This window comes from Gavialis gangeticus, unplaced genomic scaffold (genome assembly GCF_001723915.1).
Source record: "Gavialis gangeticus isolate Ggan-Ray unplaced genomic scaffold, GavGan_comp1, whole genome shotgun sequence".
In the NCBI taxonomy this organism is placed as follows: Eukaryota; Metazoa; Chordata; order Crocodylia; family Gavialidae; genus Gavialis; species Gavialis gangeticus.
In genome coordinates, this window is record NW_017729025.1 from 38,108,024 (window position 1) to 38,130,889 (window position 22,866).

Sequence of the window (22,866 nt, forward strand, 5' to 3'; positions counted from 1 at the left end):
TTGATTATAGGACATTAAAATAAATACTGCACCTTGGCCCCAATCTTAAGGTATGCTCTATGACTAAGATTACACACACACACACACACACTCACACACACACACACACACACACACTGACACTCTCTATTTTGTAAATAACTTTTTCCTTTTGTTTTTTCTTGTATAGAAAGAGGCTGCCACACATGGCAACCGCTGTGCCACCTAATCCAACACCAACAGAAATGTATTTGCACTGGAACAGGAAACATAAATAGTTCCTCCTATTTATTAGCATTCTTGCTTACTAGACCTGCAGTACAATCTAGACTTTGGCAGTTGCTTAGCTCTTCAATCACCTGTTGAACCACAGCCCAATCTGACCCACCCATGAGGATTATGCAATGACAGGTTATTATTGCTTAAAGCTCAGGTATTGAACTTGTCTCCTACATTTTTCAGATTTCTCACCTCACCCCTCCCTTCTAAAGAAAATAGCTACTGGTTCAAGAGAAGAAGTCCAAACAAAAACCTCTGTGTAGTTTAATTTTAGTTTAAACTAGACTGGGCTCAAATCTAGTTTAATATGCATAGTCTGATGAAAACCTTGGATGGAGATTTGGGGACTTAGTTTTCAAAAGTACAGATTAAAACTGTATCAGTTTTCCATGCTTTCATTATGGTTGAAACTCCAAATGCACATCATTAACATTCATGCCCTGACAAAATAGTAGATAAAAATTTTTCAAAGTCTCTCTCCTACTGTTTATAAATATCAAGGTGTTGCACCCAAAGACCTTTATCACTTAATCATTGTTGAAATGCAGCCCCCTCGATAGCAGACCATGAAAGCCATTGCACACCAATGCTATACAACTTACTTTTAGGGAAAGGAAGTAAAAATGTTTACTCCTATAGCCAGAGGAATCCAAGTAAGAGAATATAACAAATTTTATCCATAATAAGGCTACAAGAGATCATGCAATATGATCTACACTGATCAGTGATGTATACCAACCACAATACATACAGGGTGGTCCAATTGTGCAGTTGTTGATTGTTTTCTTGATGAAATAGGTTTCCTGACAGACTTCACAGTAGAAGATTCCCAGTACTGTAAAGGCTTGTCATTACAAATGTACTCAATCTTACTGGGAACACGCAAAACATGTTTTAGGGAAGTTTCCTAGCAGCCAAAGTTTCCTAGCAGCCTCAGCTAATTATCCAATTCTGCATCTATCAGAAACAGGAGTCATTATTATACAGATTCCATTATAAAACAAAGCCTCAGAACGATGCGTGCTATTTTTTTTTAAAACAAAAAAAGTTTACATCTTTAAAATTCAGAGATCTTTCTAAGCAGGACACTGCTCTGTGATAACAAGGTTGTCAGACCTCCACATTTAGCTTACATTATAGTTCACTTATCCAAAGATTTTTTTAAACCTTATTTATTGATTTTGTACTATGACTGTGTGCTTCACCTTTGTGCTACTATTACTTAAAATTAGGAGCTTATTATAAAGAAGTTGATATGTGAACCTCAATCCCAGAAACGTATTTAACCAGTATTTTTATGGAATAGAAAAAATATTTCTACTGACTGGGCAGATTTCTTTAACGAATATATATGCATAAAGGCTCTGAGGGGATTTTTTTTCTTTAAAAAAAGATGATTAACAACCATAGTGGACTGTACAATTTTCCAGCTATTTCAATCTTGAAATCTGATTGTAAGCCTTTGAAGTCCTATGTTTGACCTTTCAAATGTTCTCACAGGCAAAATGCCTTTTCCAGTTGGAAAATTAATTGAGTATGTGTCATGCTATATCAAAGCAATTTTGATCTCTCTCACAGCGGCAATGTGTTTTACAGTAGAGGTTTTGTGACCATTGTTTAGAACTCCATGGGAGTGCTTTGTTTGTTCCAAACGAAGTTGAATATGCCTGCCTGCGATTTATGTTAACATAGAGGCAACAAAAATACAAATTCTTCAGAGTGGTTATACCAGAAAACTGCTCTCAAGTCCTCTCATATAAACCTAGCAGTTCCAGTTTAACACAGGACAGATCCTCCCTCTATCTATTAATTTACTTTTAAAAAAGGATGCCCTGGATCCTTTGCCTCAGGCAGCTCTAGATAATGCCATGAGGGGAGGGCACAGGTTTTCAATCATGATGACAGGTACCTGAGCTGAGGTAAAATAAAACAAAAGAGGGGAACCTGCCCGCAAGGACGTCATTTAGCTTCAAAGTAAGCCTTACCTTGCATGCTGGGAAATCTTTGGCATGATACATTAATATACAGAATAGTAAAGTGACCTGGTTGAACACTCCTTGTCTATAATAACACACCATTTACTTAAAATTTCTTTCCGTTATTTTCCTTCATATTCTAAAAGGTAGGGGTGGGAGACAAAAATGAAGGAACTGGGATTCAGTCCCCAAATTCTGCATAATCTTGAGGATCCTCAAAATGCAGAGGATTTACAATTAATGAGGCATGTTCTGGCCTCAATTACATCCAGTGAAGACAAAAAGTGTTAACAACAAAAGGTAATGGATGGCAAAGTTTGCCTACAGAAACATTATCAGCAGAGAAGTTGCATAAGCCAGAAAAAATAAAGCCTACAAAGAAATGGCAGTGCTGTATTTATGGGGAAAACACCTTTTTTTGTTAAATGAGCAATGTTAATTAGGGATGTGTTTCAATTAAAAAATGGTGAAGATGGGTTCCTTGTTTAGAAACAGAAGTACAGTTTAAAAACACAAAGTGGGATTTCATCTACAGAGAAACATATGGTTCCAATGCAGCCTCTATTATGAGAGCAAAGCAAATACAAGTTAATTAAGTTTTTAGCATTCAAGTAAATTTTTAATTTCAAATTTATACTTCTAACTTCATACGTCTTCATTAAAGTGAATGGGGAGGGAGAAGTGTGTGTGTTCTGAAGTTTTCCTGAGACTGAAATCCAACCCCCACCCCACCAAAGATATGGTGGGGGTCTTAGTAATTTGCACAGCATAGTGCAGCAGCACACAATGCAACTCCCCCAACACCAAGTCAAAGCCCCATGGTCTGTTTACCCAGGTAAGAATTCACTCATGTGACAAATGAACTTTGTAAAAACATCAGAACAATGTTAACAGTGACATTTGCTGACAACCATCTGAAAAGTATTTAGATTTACACTGTCACAACATTGGTGTTGAAGATTCAAAGTGTTAACAAGAAATTCTACTGGCCCGTATGACCAAAAAGAATATTTTCTGAAGCACAGCTTACATTTTACAGCAAAAGAGAAACAAGTTTTGTATTAATTTTGCACTTTGCCTTAAGTAAAGAATGTGTATAGCAAAATACATTTCTTCTTATTCAACATAAGATTTTAAAATGCATTATATTTTTACAACTAGTACCAGAGTTTGGTTTAGTTTTGTTTTTGAACACACTCTTCCCAGTTTAAGTCACTCTAACTTTCCAACTTTTAAACAGTATAAATAGGCAGATCAGCCATGTAACACCAACTAGTCAAAAAATTAGTCTAACTATTGTTCCATCAGCAGCCCACAGGGCTAATATTTTGCCAGTATTTCAGCAAAAGATTTCCTTTTAAACAAAAAAAAGTACAACACAAGTTTAAGGCATGTTATGTTTAAAAAAAAGTTCAAACACTGATCAAAAACAGATGCTGGAACTAATGTCATTCTTCTGAACAGGCCAGTGCCTTGCTTGTATTCCATCACCATTTTCAATTCATGCAGTGAAATCATCCAAGGCTATATTCATCATTAACAATTTTGGCACTGCTAGCTGTACTATATCCTGCTGCAGCAACAGAACAAGTTGTATAAAGCCTGGCACCTATGAGTTAAATCCATGAATGAAGAATTAAGATTTAAGAAAGGCCTACCCACTCTGTACTCAGATCACATTACTAATCCTAATTAACATAAAACAGATTTTTTTTGTTGAAAAAATAAATAAAAGCATTGTAATTGGTATAACATACTTCAACAGCTAGAAGTTAGACACTGTATGCATCTGTATAGTACCTGGAAAGTTTAAAAGCAGGTGGTTTGCAAATACATTTGCAGATTTTTTTTTTAATCATGTTCTGTATTACAGCACATTATGGCAATATTTTAAAAGCTGCTTCTGCCCCAGTATACTAAGATATTGTATTCAACAACACCTTGTATGGTACTGTATCCATCTGTAACATGAAACAGTTACAGCATTAACATAGGTGCATATTAACCTTTGGAGGAAAGTCACCATAAGCTGCAGGCTGATTTTCAATGGCCCAAAAAAATTCACTATAAATCAAAGCTTCTCCTGTTCACAAGAGGAACCTCACCCCTTTCCTCACCTGAATCACAAAACTTTACATGAGAAAACTGCTTTTCCCTTCTTTGAATTTTAAAAACAGGAAAACAGATTTCTTTTATATTTTGAACTCTTACACAAACTATATACGCTGTATCATGGCAAAGTGCATGTTTGATCAGTTGAACCCTTCTTGGAAGAAAGTTTACAAAGGAAACACTGCCAAACAACTAAAAATATACAAAAAGTGGCATTTGTAACAGTAATCTTAACAGTTTGAAAGCCAACAACATGGAATGTACCATAGAGCTGAGATATCAGTTACTTCCCTGTTTAGATTAGTTTACTGCTTTTGGATGGGGAATTTCTCTTAGGAATTAGTATTCTCTGTATAAGTTACAAAAGCTACAAAAAGAAAGCCATAAAAATAAAATGGTAGAAATCCACATTCTCTTTTAAGGTTCAAGTAAAGACATCTTCATAGCGCAACTTTTAAACAATTGCATACTGCTCATATAAAAGGTCTCTTATTCTATAGAAGTCCTGGCAGAGACAGCCTTCCAATCCAATGCGCCCAGTTTCAGTCTGAAACAAAAAGCAGGTTTCAATCTATTATCTTTATCCTGACAAAGTGAAGAAGATGCTTAGCATTCTACTAGCATAAAAGGCATTGGTGATAATCCAAATGGTGTTAAGAAAAATAGATGCTTACCCTGCGAACAGCCACTAGGTTGTTGCATACAAGAACACCGCCGACAAATTCAGCTTGAATTCCTTCTCGCAGAAGAACTTGCTTGAAGTCTGACAGCCTTGGCTCATTCATGAACACAGACTGATGTCCGAGAACCTTTAAATCCAGTGCAAAGAAGAGCTGTATTTAAGATGTTACTAAAGATATACATTTAATAAACATTTTCAAATCAGATAGAAGACATTAAAATAACTCAATTACTTCCCAATTGCTAGGTGCAATCATTTTGGAAGACATCCTGACTAACCTCTCCAGACCTATATTAGCAGCATGGACTAGAGCGAGCTACTAGGAAATGAGATGCTATGGTTGCCTTCCAGTCACTTAAGGCAAGAACCTCACGTCTTCAATGCTGGACAAAAGACCCTTATAGACTATGCACTTAGGCAAAGATTTATCTTCCCCAGTAGGCAGCCTTTTGGCCATCCTCCAAGGACCACCCTGTAGACCTCCATATAGGCATCACACCAGGCCACAGAAGCAACATTACGGTCCATAGCAGAGCCTGCACGGCTGTCAAATCTTAGCCCTGGTCACCAGTCAGAGTCAAGGCTTGTCAAGGTTCTGAGCAGTCCAGGTTCAGAAGTGTACAAGGATGCCTCAAAGCAGTGGTTCTCAACCTTTTTAGACTTGAGGCACCCCTCGGTAGCCCTGAGGCACCCCTCAAAAATGCCACCTCTTAGTTTTCACTCTTTTTTGACTACAGAAAAATAGACCAATTCTTTGTTGCAAGACCATAAACAGATAGAATGTTTTAATGCTATGGATGAAAGTGCTGGATTCATCTTTTTAATCATTTTTGGACACAATACTGTTAATACAGTGTGGCACCTTGTAGCACTCCTGAAAAATCAAGGCACCCCCCCAAAGTACCTTGGTTTTAAAGCATCTTGGTTGAGAAACACTGCTTTAAAGCCACCATAACTCTCATTCCAGCTTGGATGAGAGCTCTAGCCTGTATGTCTGGGACTGCCAGTGCAAGATCTCAATCTCTAAGTCTCAATTCTCTTCATGTGTTAGATGGGAGACTGATATTTATGCAAAATGTCTGGTGTGCAGAGATAAGAGTACTGGGATAAGTACACTGCAAACCTCTGCTAGTCACACACATACATGCCTATAAAATCTCTCTAAAAAAGACATATCTACCACTGACAAACATGCAAGGAAAAGTATTTTGCACAGCACCAGATGTGTGAGAATAAATCCAAGGAGCAATTTTAAACAAGCCAAATGCTTTCAGAAGCCATTTATGGTGAGTGCACAGGTCATAAGAGATTTATCACCAGGATCATTTAAAAGCTGTGTCTGAAGCCAAGGTATGGTACATTATACATATAGGCAGTCCTTGACTTACAGATGTTTTGCACTTGCAACATTTATAAATTGACACCGTTTCAACTTTATAACACTTGACCCGATGCAACGCCACACTCATCTCCCTGGAGAACATCTGTCCAAACTTCCTTGGGCACTTTCTTTAAAAAAGAAAAAACGAGACTCCAGAAAAACCTGCAGCCAAGACTCCTGAGAAGACTCCAGCCAAGAACCCTTCAAAAAGTCCAACCAAAAGCCTTTCAAAAAGTCCAGCAAAGTCACCTCAAAAAAGTCCTTCCAAATCAATAAATTGCTATTTACAATATAAATGCATTAATGTAGCTATATTACTCATCTATAATTGATACAGTACAAAACCCTGGGGTATTTTTGGTGAAAACAGGGTATTCAGCCTTGGTTCAGGAATCAATCTCCCATTTACAACAATATTTCTTATGAGAAAATTGGTTCCAAGTTACAACGTTTCGACTTAAGATGTGTTTTTCACGAACCAATTGTGTCATAAGTCCAAGGACTGCCTGTAGTTAGATACTGTCCCTACTATGAAGAGTTTGCAACCTTAACAGAGAAACAACTTCCTAGCCCCATACATGATTTAATGCAGTTAAACACACTTACAACTCAAATAAAGCCCTTGGTTCAAAAGACTTACCTGAAAAACTTCTGCAATATATTCAATGTGCTGGAAAAATATACTGGCAATTACCACCACAACTATAGCATTCAAATACTAGAGATCTTATAGATAAAAGAAGGCAAAAAACTTCTCTACCTCATGTGGGGGCAGTGGTTCCAGTGTAGGAATGATCTCGCTCTCCTCACACATTTCTTTATCATCATCACCAAACAAACTCTTCATGGCTTTTTGCTGTGCAATAACACTGGAGTCCGAAGAAGGCACATCCACTTGCATTTCCATGTCTTCATCTTCCCTCAGCTCTCCTTCTTCCAAAATGACCCCCGTGTCCACTTTTGAAACTCGCATGTCCAGAACGCCATCTATCCAAGCCAGTTCAGCATCTTTAGCTTTACAGAACTGAAGGGAACTGACTAGAGAATCCTTTAGCCTGACCTAATGTGCACACAAATAAAAACAGTATTGACTGAATGACATAAGCAATTCTGGCAGAAAGCACATTTTGCAGGGTTAACATGCATCTGTAAAGACTAGCCATTTCCCCTTTCATTGACGCATCACGTTATTTAGACCCAACCTGCTCCTTGGACAGAAAGGGAGGCAGAACCATAAGTGACAAAAGTATATGCAGCTTGTGCCTTACTAGTTACTTTGGAATGCAGCAGAATGCGTTTTTTGCTAAAAACAAACAGAAAGTTGTGGCTTGTGTTTGTCAGAAAGATCTACTTAGGGTTAAATAAATTCATAGATGTTAGGATCAGAAGGGACCTTAATAAGTCATCAAATCCGACCCCCTGCATAGGCAGGAAAGTGTGCTGGGTTCAGATGACCCCAGCCAGATGCCTATCTAACCTCCTCTTGAAGACCCCCAGGGTAGGGGAGAGCACCACCTCCCTTGGGAGCCCATTCCAGATTTTGGCCGCTAACTGTGAAGTTCTTCCTAATGTCCAGCCTAATCTGCTCTCTGCTAGCTTATGGCAATTATTTCTTGTAATCCCCAGGGGTGCCTTGGTGAGTAGAGCCTCACCAATACCCTTCTGCACCCCCATGATGAATTTATTAGCAGCCACAAGGTTGCCTCTCAACCTTCTCTTGCGGAGGCTGAAGAGGTCCAGGTGCCCTAGTCTCTCCTCATAGGGCTTGGCCTGCAAGCCCTTAACCATACCAGTGGCCCTTCTCTGGACCCTCTCCAGGTTATCCATATCCTTCTTAAAAGTGTGGCGCCCAGAACTGGACACAGCATTCCAACTGCGGTCTGACCAGTGCCCGACAGAGGGGAAGTATCACTTCCTTGGTTCTGTTTGTCATGCATCTGCTGATGCATGATAAAGTGCAGTTAGCTTTGTTGATGACTTTGTCACACTGACGACTCACGTTCATCTTGGAGTCCACTAGGACTCCGAGATCCCTTTCCGCTTCCCTGCTACCGAGCAGGTCATTTCCTAGGCAGTAGGTGTGCTGGACATTTTTCCTCCCTAGGTGCAGCACTTTACATTTCTCCTTGTTAAACTGCATTCTATTGTTTTCTGCCCATTTGTCCAACCGGTGCAGGTCTGCCTGTAGTTGTTCCCTGCCCTTCGGTGCGTCCACTTCTCCCCACAGTTTTGTATCATCCGCAAACTTGGACAGAATACAATTCACTCCCTCGTCCAAATCATTGATGAAGACATTGAAGAGTATCGGTCCTAGGACCGAGCCCTGTGGGACCCCACTGCCCACGTCCTTCCAGGTCAATACCGACCCATCTACCACCATTCTCTGGGTACGACCCTCAAGCCAATTTGCCACCCACCGGACTGTAATCATCCAAGTCATAGCCTCTTAATTTTTTCACCAGTATGGGGTGGGATACCATATCAAAGGCCTTCCTGAAGTCTAAGTAAACGATATCTACCTCTACTCCTGCGTCCAGGTGTTTTGTAACCTGGTCGTAAAAAGAGACTAGATTAGTCAGGCATGATCTACCTGCTATGAACCCATGCTGGTTTCCCCTCAGCATAGTTTTTCCTGCTGGGCTCTCCAATATATGAGCCTTAATAATCTTTTCAAAGACTTTACCAAGGATGGAGGTGAGACTGACTGGCTTGTAGCTGCTTGGATCCTCCTTCCTCCCCTTCTTGAAAATATGAAGCTTTGCTTATAATCTGTTACTTTAACATGTTTTTATTTTCCAAAATATTTCCTTAGGCCAAAACATTCTTTTCTTGGTCTGGGGAAATGTAAGGAGAGTCCCTTCAGGTATGTCTCACTTACCAAAAAACTGAAAATAAGGTCATATACCGATTTCCAGGCATGGTAAAAAGGTTTAAAAAAATCTTGAGTAACCCAAACATTACTGTGACCAAATGCTGGAATCTGAGATTTTAAAATGTATCCCTGTTTTTTTTTTTGCAATCAATACATTTTTCCTACACCCTGCCATTCTCATGCAGTTCCACCATCTTACCTGATAGATGTGAGTCTCACTGGTCGCATCTACTGTCTCATGAAGTTTGGGCATATAAACTTTAATGTCTTTCCCACCAAAAGCTCTGCAGCACTCTGCAAGGTCTTGACTGGCCTCAGGTGGTCCATGGACAATGACCAACTGTCGTGGTTTCATTTGGTTAATGATTTTTTTAATGGAGTCTCCATCTGAGCGTCCTTCATAATCTATGTATGTAACTCTGGCTCTAGTTTGATTTAAAAAAGGAGGGGGGAAGGAAAGAAATAATTCGTAGTGCTATCTAAAGCAAAATATTTAATGTGAATGACATTTTAGAGCACTGGGGGCCAACGTATTTGGCAGACATACCACAAATTATGCTGTGCCCTCCCCCAAGTGCCACTCCAAACTGCTTCCCCTACCTGATCTGCTGCTCTGTTTTCTGCTTCCTGCCTAATCTGCTGCATGCCAAACCAAGGCTGCCCATGTTACTTGTGGTATGTGTGCTGCAGTTTAGCCATTTTAGATGATTCCACATTAAAAGTGAACAAGCGAAGTACAAAGTGTACTCCACAGCAACTTGGTCCCTCAAGAGCACCAATGGAGTGTAAAAGCTACAGCATACTGATCCACATACATGTGCATGCACACTAAAGACAAGTAACAGGAAACTAATTATGTTAAGTGTTTCAGGTAACTGTTCATACAAGTGCTATGCTGACAAATTAATATTGTAGTTTAGTATCTGTAGGGCACAATGTTCACAGCTTTATAAAAACTTTTCAAACAAGAGGCCCCAAATGTTCACTAGAATATGGACCTACCTTGACCAAATAACTGCATTACCCAACTGTTGTAACTCTTTGCTCTTCCTCACCCACTACCCCTGCTTCTCATACGGTTACTCCTCTGGGTCACATCGTACATATCAGCAGAACAGGAGTTCATCAGATTAAGAACCATAATTCAGGTTATGCTCCATGCAGTAGAAAATGTTAAGCCTCCTTGATTCTATAACAGCCCACCAGCCAATTTAGGTAGCTCACATCCCAATGCTTTCATACAGCTGAGATATTTCACTGTCTTTCCTCCTAAGTGTGAGTTTCCCCCAAACATAAGTTTCATGCAGTTTAAACATCTAATTCTGTCCTCTGTCCATAATACTTCCATCACAATATAGAATGGCAATATTAGTGGGCACTATACCATGCCAAACATACCCCAACAGCAATGATTTCAAAGCAGGGACAGGGAAGGAAAAGACAGAGAAGACCCAGCTATGGCAGCCCACAGCAATGCCTGTGCCAGTGAAATTCTTCCCCAGTACCTTTATGCCACATAGGAAACAAGCAAAAGGTTGAGCAGAGTCATTAGCCATGACTTTTCAATCAAAGCTTTAAGGCACTTAACACTGTTCTGCAAAATAATGTAGTACTATAGTGGTGAGTCTCTCAATTAGCTGCATTTATTCCAGTTCTCACTCATATATGATGCTCTGTCATCTCTCATGTTAAAAGGACCCTTTTTTTTCCCCCCTTTCTCCTAACCTGAAGGACAATAAAAAGTTTCAGCCTGAAAAATACTTTTGTAAAAAGTAAACCAACTGTTTGCCAGAAAGCTACCTTTTTCTGACAAGAATGCCTTCCAGCTGTGAAATGATCTGAAACTCACTTTATTTCCATTGATTCTGTTGCTGAAATACATTTGGTAGGAACATCTGACAGATCCTGGTCCATTGGCTCATCTCCATTTGTCAGACCAGATTCTAATTTGCTTTTCTCTTCTTCTGTTGCTTGAAGCTCTGGAACGAGGAAATCCTCAGGCCTAAAGAATGAAATCCCAGAATCACTACAGGTTCTCAAAAGGTTTGGGATTTTCTGTGGGCCTTTGAGCAAGTTGGCTTCAATTCTCGCCTTTGTTACCCTTTCTATAAAATGCAGATACTTAATCCTGACACATCTCTGTGAACTATTTGTTGTACAGCACTCTGAACGCTAAATATTATAAGTATTAGATTAGCTAAATACTATAAGTATTATTACTTTTTTTCCCCACATACTTAATAATCTCTCCATATTCATCCCATTTAATTCTCTCTTCTGGGGCTGGAAACATAGGATAGGACTTCTTGGCCTGTTTGAAGAAGCTTCCTTTCCGGCTACCTTCACCCTTCATCATCAAATCATGTTTGGTTTTATGTACAGATGGCTGATCAATATCCTCTTCAACATCACTTTCATCACTGGAATCAATGTCTGCCCTGAAATGTCATCAAGAAAAGGGAAAAAAAAATCAACTTAAGTGTCATTTTATGTATGTACATTAAATGGTAAATGAAAATTTACTTTATGTATCAGGTAATTGCTTGACATGAGCATCAAGTGTTATGGTCAACAAAACGTCAGTGTTCCTTTGTAATCCATGAAGAGTGACATTTAAATTGGTTATCTGGAGAACTAACCAATTTATCACAAAGGTGCTCTAAGTGTAGAATCAAAGAGATTGGCTGAAAGGAATCTAATACAATGGAACTCCAGAAATAAACCGTAGCTGATAAATGAATGGTCACAACTTAACCTAACGAGGTATCACATTGGTCTCAAAGATTGCATTAAAAAGAAACCTGCATTAAATGTGACATACTGTATTTACCCAAATCCAGAATGACTTGAAATTTATTGTGACACCCTATTAATTAGATTCCATACATGGAAATATATAAATGTTTTAATCTTCCATGTGAAGAATCTAATTATTGGAGAGTCATCTTAAATCCATCTGCCCCACCACTGCAGCAGGGAAAGTAGCAGCAGAGGTGGCAACCTGCCCCATCCCCAAAACTTCCCTCCCCACACCTCACACCTGCTCCCCTGCCACTTTCTCCCCAAAATTCTAATGCCTGTCCTTCTCTCACTGTCCCCTCCCTGGCTCCAGCTCTAGCTCTGGCCCTGGCCAGGCAGTAGCAGCAGCAGCAGCAGCACCTGGCCAAGTTAGGGCCACAGCTGCAGCTGCTCCTTTCCCCACATCAGCCTCCCCCATGCTCCTCCCCTCTCCATACCATATGGTTTTCCCCACACATAACCCTCCCATGCTGAACATGCCACTTTGAGCAACCCTGGCAATGGCTTCCAGCCTCAGTACTTGAATCCAAAATGAAGCCCCCTGTCGTCCCCGTCATGTAAATGCGAGGGGGGACGCTTGTCTTCAATATGAGTAAATACAATACACTTACTCTTTGGACTGTTCTAATTTTTTAGCTGCTTCTTTCTTTAGCTTCTCCTTTTCTAAATACTCCTCAAGTTCCTTCCCTTCAAGTTTAACACGTTTCCTCAGCTAAAAAGGAGGAAAAAAATATTAAAAACTGCCAATAAGCCTAATCTTTTCTAATGCAATGATTAAATGTTTTACCCATTTAGACTCAATATTATGGTACAAAAATGATTAAGGCTGGATTTTCCCACCCATTCTCAAGCTGAGTGGAAGCACCTTATGCCTGAAACAAAACTAAAATCCCCACCAACTTAAGGAGTAGTGAATAATGTAAATTATACATAAATATTGTATTTAGCAATAAAATAATCATCCTGGAAATATTAAAACTAGTTGATTGGTTTTATATGATTCCTGCACTAGAAGTAATTTCTTTCAGTAACTTAGGTGTGCTGGGAATTACTCCCCCTCCACTGTTTTCAGTAACCAAAACGACAAAATTCACTTCCTCTCGTCCCCCAATATTTAGTGTTGGTAGTCTGTTCTCCCTCCTTGTGCCACTTACAAAGGACAGCTGAAGGCCAATGGTGAATATTATATTGCAGAAACGAGTGGCATATTTTGCCCTTGCTTTGCAAAAAAGACAGAGCAGAGCAGAGCTTGCTGCAAATACCTTAATTCCAATAACAACATGTGAAGCATCATCCTATGCTTTCAGTCTATTGCAACAGAAGAAAAACTAACATCAGTATGGGAATTGCTAATGAAAATCTTCAAAGTTACAGATGGTATATACACTCCCATCAACCCATAACATTTGGCAGGAAGAATCAGGCAAGTGTGGTATATTAAACTACATTTAATAGTGTCTCTCTTAATATTAACTTGATTTCAAGTTGATTTTTTTTTGCCTACAAATTAAAGAGCAAAACAGTCTTTCTAACATTTTATAACCTCACCTGACTTGATTTCCCATCTCATATAAGTTTTTCACCTGAATAAGCTATTGTTATTTAAATGGTCATGGGAAACAAGACTTCCTATTTTCTGTAGGGGGATTGCATACATTCGGCAACTCGGGGTGCTGGGAGGTAGCAGAAAGAGTTAAGCACTTTCCACGCTCACTCAATAAATTGCTTAAACTTGCCTTTCAATTAATGTATTTTAAAGCCTCAAGTTCTACTTTTCTTGTTCATTCAGGTAAAAAAAATCTTGACATGTCAAGCTACTGTCCATATTACAACTGACTTCAGTTTTCCTTCTACAAATCAGAAAAAAAGTTTTCTAGGGCATGTTAAAAATAAAACAAGATAGACCTTTCACACACTACCCCACTCAGTAATCTGGGTCACAAGCACATTTTCTTACCTCAATATCTATAACTTTTTCAGAAGGATTATCTATCAAGAATCTTGCTAGTGTCCCTGGAGTTGTTCTGTAAGTTAAAATGATAGAGTTTTTGGAATCCTGACACCATTGGATAAAGAGATCTCTTGAAAACCCACATTCCAAATCAGGTTGGCTAGCAAGCACGACTTTTGGACTTGGCACTCGAGCCAGATCAGAAAGACTATGACATAAAGAGAGATGACGGAACTGGAATGGATTATTTCTCTTGTCTTCAAAACATCTCATCAATTTGTCACTCATCCATTCAACCTAGGGATATGTTGAAAGGGAGAAAATAAAAGAAAAAAGAGTTATATTTACTGGATTTACACATGGTTTGATGACTAAAATGCATGTAAAAACTCTATCTGTACTTGGTAACATTAGAAGAACATTTATAGGTAGGTGTACCCTGCATCTGTGTACACAGGTGTGCACATGATCCCTCTATCAATATCTCTTTATGCAATCTTGAAACGAAGCAGCTGGGCCAGCATACAAATTAAATGTTTCAAAAATTCCATTTTAAGCACCTGCAGCTTAGGTTAACATGCTAAGTAAATGGAAACTCTTATCTTAACAAGAATCATGCTAGTAGTCGCACACCAATTCTAGGTGACTTGTGGGGTAGAAATTTAGGCCACGAAACCTGATTTTATAGTAGAAATGAGGCAGACTAATGACCAGACCATGACAGTTTTCAAGTTCTCTTCTGGTTAAAAACAACACAGAAAACATAGGGAAAAAAAGACAACACTACATGGTCCTAGATGAACCTCCTGTAATCAAGTAACAAGATGAAAAATGCCATAATTACCCCTTTCAAAATTACAGTTTAAGAACAAAACAAACCTGTGATTTAGAAAATTCCACTACGTTATAGCTGACATTATTCAAAAGTGCTAGAGAGTAAACTCCTAATCCTGCATCTTTTGTTCTCCAAATCTGATCAAGAAGTTGGGCAAGTTCCAGAACTCTGCCAGCTGTATCCACAGCTATTAGCACGTTTCCATCACCCCGCAACGTTTCCAAGACATTAGCTAGGAGGGAGGAATAATACAAAACAAATTAAAAGTCAAAGTATTTGCACTTAGAACCATAATCAAGACAATAGGTTTGTGGGGTTTTTTGGTTTTAACTTATTATACCAAATCAAAGGAAGATTAACTCAGAGATTGACTGAAGACTTGCAGTGCTGAAAAACTAAAATATTAAAAGAGGTGCGGAAACAAAATTTCTATTGAAGTCAATGAGAATAGTTGTCCTCTGGGCAAATTTGAACATTTTTACGATGTAAATTATATGTAATTCTCCCTTAAATCAAATAGGATTTTTTTATGTGAAGTTCTCTCAAGAACAGAAAATCCCAGGTTAATTAGACAAATAGTCTCTGGGTGAAGTCATAAACTCAATCACTTTTTTCTGGGCAGTGGCAGGGGGGAGGGGTGATAATCCATAACATCAACACTGTCAGAAAAGAAAAACTAAAAAAGTCAAACTCTAAAGAAAACTATAGAATCTTTACTTAAGTGAAGTTTTCTTGTCTGTTACAGGAAGAAAGCAGAGAATTATAACAATTAAAGAGGGATTTTGCATTCCTACAGCTTTAACTAATTAGACAAATACTTACTTAGCAATTGTTCATCTCTTTGCTTCCGTCTGGGTTGTACATACGTAGCATTAAAGGAGTCCGTGATAAGCAGTGAAGGCCTACTCAACATTTCCAGGGAGCAACCATTCAGATGTCTGAGAAAAGAGAGTCAGGCCATGCAACTTCAGCTTTCACATTTCTTTTGACAAAGAAAAGGCAAGAACTATAAAACCTAGCTGTCAACATAAAGAAACAGTATTCCTTTTTAGTTAGCAAACTAGTTTCATCTTTTTTTTAGGAAACAATATTCCTCAAAGCAGGGCTGGCCAACCTACTGCATGGGTGCCACAAGTGTCACAAGCAGCTTGCGTGGCATGCAGTTGATTGGGCAGGGAGCATAAAGCAAAGCAGCAGATTGGGTAGGGAACAGAAAGCAGAGTGGTACCCTGGGAAGTAGTATGCCTGTTCTGCAGTATGCCCACCCAAAAGGTTGACCCAAGTGCCCCAGGAAAAGGCTTTTCAGTTCAAGAAAAGAGGGCTATTTCCTAAGCAAATAATGTATCAGAACACAAAGAGACTATGTTCTTACTTCACAGCTATGCATGTACTTTGGATTTAGGAAAAGCATTTTTTGTTTAGTCTTAAATCCTCCTCACTACATCCTAAACTTTGTTTTGTATTTGTAGTAAGCAAAGTCTGATACATACATTAATAAATTTCTCACTTTCAGTTTTTTGTGTGTCCAACTGCTTTTTACATTCCTTCTTTCTCCATTTTAAAAAAAAGCAATTTAGCTTTCTTTAACCTTTAAAAGGTGCTTAACACCCCCTAAGTAAAATAAAACACAGTCATTGTTTCCTTTGCAATAATTCAAGCATCTCACTGTCAGGTATTTTACCTTTTCTTTTTTTTTTTTTACCTTTTTTTTTTAAACATTAGGTTTATCCCATCTGACATTTTTTTTCCAATTATTTTACAAAATCAGCTGAAATTCACCTTAAAGCAAAAAATGCCCTGTAACAATATTCTGAACAAAGGAAAAAATGGACATTGCATCACATATAAAGTACCAGCTCTTCCAGAAGTACAGGAAACTGCAGCATTTAAAGTGTATTTTGAACCTAATAATAAAACTATGACCTGTTTTTACATCTGCTCCCACCTCACAACATCTACAATCTTGATTACAACTTGAATTCCAAAATGCTCTCTCTCTCTCTTTTAGAAAGGAAAGTTCTCTCTTCCTGGTTTGTTTACTTTGCCTCCACATTATTTAATCTTGCCTAGGAGCACCAAGCAGAAGCACACCTTGCCCACTCCCCCTCTATTCAGAATGCAGCACGTAAGGCAGTACAGCCAACTTAGAGAACCTGCAGGCAGAGCTGTAGCATGCACTCAAGTGTTGTTCCATCTCAGACATGCTCTTTGGCACATGCCTGGGGCCACTTTAAGGCACCTACACTTCTTTGTTTTCAAAGCTTCTTGAGCACTGAGTAGACACAACCTGGCAAAGCATGATTGTAAGCTGTTGTCCTGAAAGCACCACAGAAAGAATAGACATGGCCATTATATCTCACTCTCCTTCTCAAGAGATTACTAGGGAAGAAAAGAAGCAAGATGACAGAATATTTCTCCTCTTAGAACTAATATTGCTGCTGGCTACAGCACTGGATTTTTGAAGCTTTCAGTCTCAACGTGCACTCCAAGGCAAGACTGCATCCAGAAATATTTACTAGATGTTGCAAGGATATATACCAATACTAATAGGCATTTTTAAAATGTGCTGTACATACATCTCCCTCTTGTGGTTGAAGTCAACAGCATAAACAATTTCCTCTTCTCCATCTTTGACAATCTTCCAAATGGTTCCTCCTATCATGTGGCCAGCTGGCAATGGTGTGATGGACAGACCATGGCCTTTGCCTACAGAAAAAGTAATTTAGTTTTCTCTCAATATTTCAGATACATCAGGTCTATTACAGTCAATCGTCCCAACCACAAGGCAGTTTGAAACAAGTCACAAAGACCAAGCTGCTAATCATAAAACCATATCAAGGAGATCAAAAGTTAGCAATCCCCACTATGTCACTAACAAACGCAGTATGTTCTACTGTTCCCTGACACTGGCAATTCTCTTCACCACTTCTCACTCCCTCCCAGAAAGAACAGAGAAAGCAATGCTGATCTCAGATTAAAGTTGTTACTGAAGAGTTACTACAATGCCCCTAAAAAACAGAAGACAGGGAAACATGGCACATTAACATCAGCAGCACTTTTTCTCAATAACATACATGAAAGTACACTGGAGTGATTTCTGAGCTGACACACTGAGCAGCAGTGCTAAGTTAAATATTCTTAACTGGTCAGTGAGATGTCTGGGAAGATTCACAAGAGCACACAGTTTCATAGACTGGAAGAAACCTGAATATCAGGACAAACACTACCTTCATGTGAAGAATACCAGCAAGTGAATTTGTCATGTGCTACACACTAATATTGCACTGATTTGCATGGAAATACGTAATTTATATAAAATATAGCGAGTACTGTTAAGGTTTACACTGCAGTACTGTGTACAGTTTTGGGCACTATGCTTCAGCTATAGACCAGCTTAACAAGAGTGCAGGGGAGAGCAATAAAAATTATCAGAGGAGTAGAAAATCTGACCTATGGGGAAAGGCTGAAAAGCCTGGATTTGTTTAGTCTAAGAAAGAAAAGACTGAGAAGAAAAATACTAACAGTCCTCAAACATGAAAAAGATTTACTGTAAACAGGAAGGTTAAACTGTTCTCCAAGGCCACTGCAGACAAGATATGAAGTGATGGGCTTAAATTATGAGGCATATTTAGATATTAATAAGAACTTCTAGTGATTGACTAGCTTTGCAGTTGCAAATAGATTATCTAGGAAGGTTGTGGAATCCCTGACACGGAAGGCTTCTAAGAACAGGTTAAACAAACATCTGTCAGCAAAGGTTCAGGTACAGCTTTCTACTGCTTGGTTAGGGGGAAGGATTAGCCGAACTCTTACTGTCCCTTCCACCAGCCCTATTTTTACAAATTATTACAAGGATCAGGGAACTCAGTTATAAACAGTTGTTCACTAAACCAGTTAGTAAACAAAGACTGAAGCACAGGCAGGATCTAATCTGGCCCCATAAAAGAGTTAATGCCTTAAACCAGGAATGGCCAAACTGCAGCATACATGCCACAAGTAAGCAACCTGCACGTGGCATGCAGCAGACTGGGGAGGGAGCAGGGAATGCTGTGGCAGATAGGGCAGGGAGCAAAAAGCCAAGCAGATCAGACAGGGAAAGGGGATTGGATTTGCACTTGGGGCGGGTGCAAGGTTTAATTTATGTATGACATGCCTGCCAGAAACTTTGGTCCCCACTACCTTAAACCATGCAGACTCTATAATTTGATCAGAGGCCACTAGATCCACATGCATCTCCAGTACAACCTCTTTACCTGTTTTTGCTTCTCCTTGTCATTTGATGAAAATATATAAGCAGTTGCTAACAATGTTGCTTTCCATTACCAGCTAATAATTGCACTGAGTGTTTTGCATGTTTCCACCTAACCCTAACCCCAAGATGTAACCTTGGGGCAGATTAGCAAGATTTCTTCAAAATTAACAAAACCAAGATAACTCACATTGTCTGAGTATCTACCCATTTGAGGTACTAGAGGTTCACTTTCCAAGAGCAAAGAACTAACTCAAGGGTGGGCAAAATACGGCCCACGTGCTGGATCTGGCCCCACCAACTAACTGGATCTAGCCCACGCACACAGGGCTCCAGCTCCAGACTGCCTGCAGGTGACTGCTCATTGCACTGGGTGGAGGGTAGCTGGGAGCTGGAGCCCCACGCACTGGGCCAGTAGCCACCCAGCTACAGCTCCCCTGCTGAATACATAAGAAGGCTATTAAAAATACAAGTCAATTAATGCAAGTTTTGTTAGATGAATAATAGTTTCACCTTTCAAGTTCACTATCTGAGAGAACTTTAGTTGTTGAATTTTATCAAAGGCTGCATCTACATCATCCAGTGTAAAGAGGGTGAAATCTTCTGTATTGTGGCGAGACTAGCATAAAAGGAAAAGAAAAATGTGTTCAAAAAACCTTTTGCATCACCAATTTTTAGGCTAAACGTTTAAACAATAAGTATATTTATACCAGTAATGCATTACCAGTTAACGTTTAGTGCAGAGCAGTCCCAGGAGGAAGGGAAGTGTGGTGGCATGGCACCTCAGGAACAGGAAGGTGGCTGGGCAGGCAGGAGGGAACAAAATAGTACCCACAGTCTATGAGGCTAAAGAAGAAAATAGTGGTGGCCTAATGACTGTCAACTAGCTGCTCATGCACAGGTGCTCCTTTCTCCCAGCAGGCCAGCTACTGCAGTAGACTGGGACAGCCCCTCCTCTGCTGCAGAAGCCCAGGGCTTAAGGTGGCCTGTGTTGTCTGGGAGGACTTGCCACCACTTCCTCCCTCCTTGTAAAAGGCCCCAGGGTGCAGCTCCCAGCAGCAGCCGTGTCATGGATTCATTGTTTAGCCGATATAATTGGATGAGATTAAACAGATAATGTAAAAATGACATTTACATTGCTTATAGGAAGTGCCTTCAAAGTTTTTTTTGTTTGTTTTAAAATGACCATATCTAATCAGACATACCTGATAGAGATCATACATAAACATCTGGCCCATTTTATATACAGGAATAGTTGCATAGATAGCACAATTTAAACCCATCTTCCCAACTGCATATGGAAGAGCACCAAGATGCAGAGGATCGGGGTGAGAAAGTAGCACTGCATCAACTTGGTGTACATGTCTAAGAGAAAAGAACAAATGAAAAGAGTTATTGAATAGAAAGTTTTCTGTACATAGTATTCAATACTGTGTATGACAGCTCCATTTTTATAACAAAAAATTAAGTGCACAATGTAAATACAAACAAAAAAGTTTCCCTTCGTTAAAATGAAAATTTACATTTTAATTTCTAAATTATAAAAAGCAACATTTTCAAAAGATTCAAAGTTCTTCATTTGACAGATTCCAAGCTCTCAGAAATAAGTAGCCAGGTAAGGATTAATAAAAGTATATTTCCAAATTGAAACACGTTGAATTCAGACTCTTATGAGAAATCTAATAACCTTTGAATTTCACAAACCTAGTTTAAAATTTTAACAATTTAACTATTTGTGAAAGATTGGTTGGCCCCAAAATAGCCAAAACAGCCTGTATTTTTAAAAATGTGTGCAACTGACATGTTAATATAATATTTACTTTTCCTTCTCAGTGGATATACTTGCTTACAGTTTTTAATTTTAATACAAATAATCATGGAAGAAAACTATTTATAGAAGGTCTTACGTGATGCAATTTCCTGCAACACAAGGGAATTAGACTCAGTGAAAAAAATCCCTTCATGTGCTATGTTCCTACAAGAAAGCTAAATATACTGACTAATTAAACTGAGCTTTTCATACTAGATAATGGCATTAAAAATATTTCATTTCTAATAGTGAAAAGTGAGCTGAAGGGAACAGACCCAATGACAAGTACTGCCATTTAAACCAACGCTGTGGAATCAAGTCCTATAATTAAAAAAAAACAGGAGGAACAAATCACATTAAATTATTTATAAACAGTAGGTAAGTTAATGTACTACATACTGGAAAAGTTTGGTTCTTTGAGCTATTTACTGTAAAATGCCCGAATGTTGTGAATAAAAAATAAATAAATAGCTGAAATAGTAACAGCAAAGCACTGCAGCTAACACATCAGTGCGTAAGTCACTTAACTACATATCAAAAAGCAGTCGCAATTTGTTGCCTTGCTCACTGAGTAGCAAACATAGGTCATCATCAGCCTATTGGTCAAGTGCATTAACCACTTTGTACATAAGTTCATTCAACCTCACTGTTTATATTGTACTTACTTAGCATTAATATGCAATGAATTTGAGTGTAACAGTCTACTTTGTAAGCAAACATACTCCTAAAAACAGTGAAAAGGGTAACCAGCTGTCAAAGGGCTACTATCAGAGGCCTTCAGAACAGTGCAAGCTAGTTATTTTCAGGCTGTTAATGCCACTTCATTATCTGTGCTACATCCTAACGAACACCACTTACATCCAGTACAGATAATATGCAGACTCTAGGTAACAGGGGTGTAGGTTGTAGCCACGTTGGTCTAAGAACATAGGCAGACAAGGTTCTTTGGGTGAATCTGATATCTTTTATTAGACCAACTTAAATAGTTGGGGGGAAAAAATTTACGCAACTTCTTCGGTTTAAAAACCCTTCATCAGACTGAGGAAGTTTCTGCAGTTGGTGTGTGCTCTTCCTGGATGAGACTCTAGGTCAGACACAGCTCTTTAGGTAAATACAATATATTTTATTAGACCAACTAAATAGTTGGAGAGTGTAGGTAAGCACCTTTTTCAGTTACAAGGCTACATACTTAAAGGGGCACCTTGTTCCCCATGACTCTCAGAAAGAGTTTTCCTCCTCAAGATGGTCTACAGGACATCAAAAGGGATGTTTCTAATTTTACAACCCCATGTAATTGCATCAGTCTAAAGTGTGGAGCCAATGCAGAAAACAAATCCACAACAACAATCCTCCCATGAGGCTTTTCCATGTTTCAACTCAACCTCAGGGTCCTCACGGGTGAGGGTGGGAGGAGGGTGTCTCAACGTGGGATGCAGCCGCCAGACGACAAGCACTTACTTCCTCAGGGAGTCGATGATGTCCATTGAGAAGTTCTCGTCCCAGCCACAGTCCAGGAGGAAGCGGAACTCGTCCACCTGCAGCAGGTAGCAGAGCGCGGACTCCTCCTGCACCCCGGACAGGGTGGTCAGCTTGATGATGGACGTCATGGCAGCGGTGCCGCTCACCCGACCGCTGCGAGGGAAGCGCAGAGTTGTTAGCGCAGCGAAACGCGACCCGCGGCCTTCCCCGGGCCGCCTCAACCCCGCGACCACGACGGACGCTTCATTACAGGCCATGGACCCGATCCGGCCCGGCCCGGCAGCGCAGGCCGCGTGAAGCGGAATAGAGATCGTCCCCCCCTCCTCCCCGGGCCGCGCCGACCGGGACTCACGGGAGCGGGAGACCTGGCGGGAACACGCTCGGCCTGCACCTACCCGGCGGCCACCCCGCGAGGCCCCCGGGCCGTGGGGGAGGGGAAGAGGGACACCAGCAGCCACCTCA

General features: G+C 39.7%; 1 protein-coding gene across 1 annotated transcript; it reads right to left on the reverse strand.

Moving 5' to 3' along the window:
- Positions 1-515: 515 nt before the first annotated feature.
- CPSF2 (cleavage and polyadenylation specific factor 2) lies at positions 516-22,866 on the reverse strand. The gene is made up of 15 exons (XM_019518646.1): positions 22,800-22,866; positions 22,384-22,557; positions 20,321-20,480; positions 19,629-19,734; positions 17,443-17,572; positions 15,689-15,804; positions 14,911-15,098; positions 14,038-14,328; positions 12,692-12,792; positions 11,519-11,719; positions 11,131-11,283; positions 9,481-9,706; positions 7,170-7,469; positions 5,021-5,155; positions 516-4,893 (listed from the first exon to the last, which is right to left on the reverse strand). The coding sequence occupies exons 2-15, from the start codon at positions 22,530-22,532 to the stop codon at positions 4,801-4,803; spliced, it is 2,349 nt and encodes a 782-aa protein (XP_019374191.1). The 5' UTR covers positions 22,533-22,557; positions 22,800-22,866; the 3' UTR covers positions 516-4,800.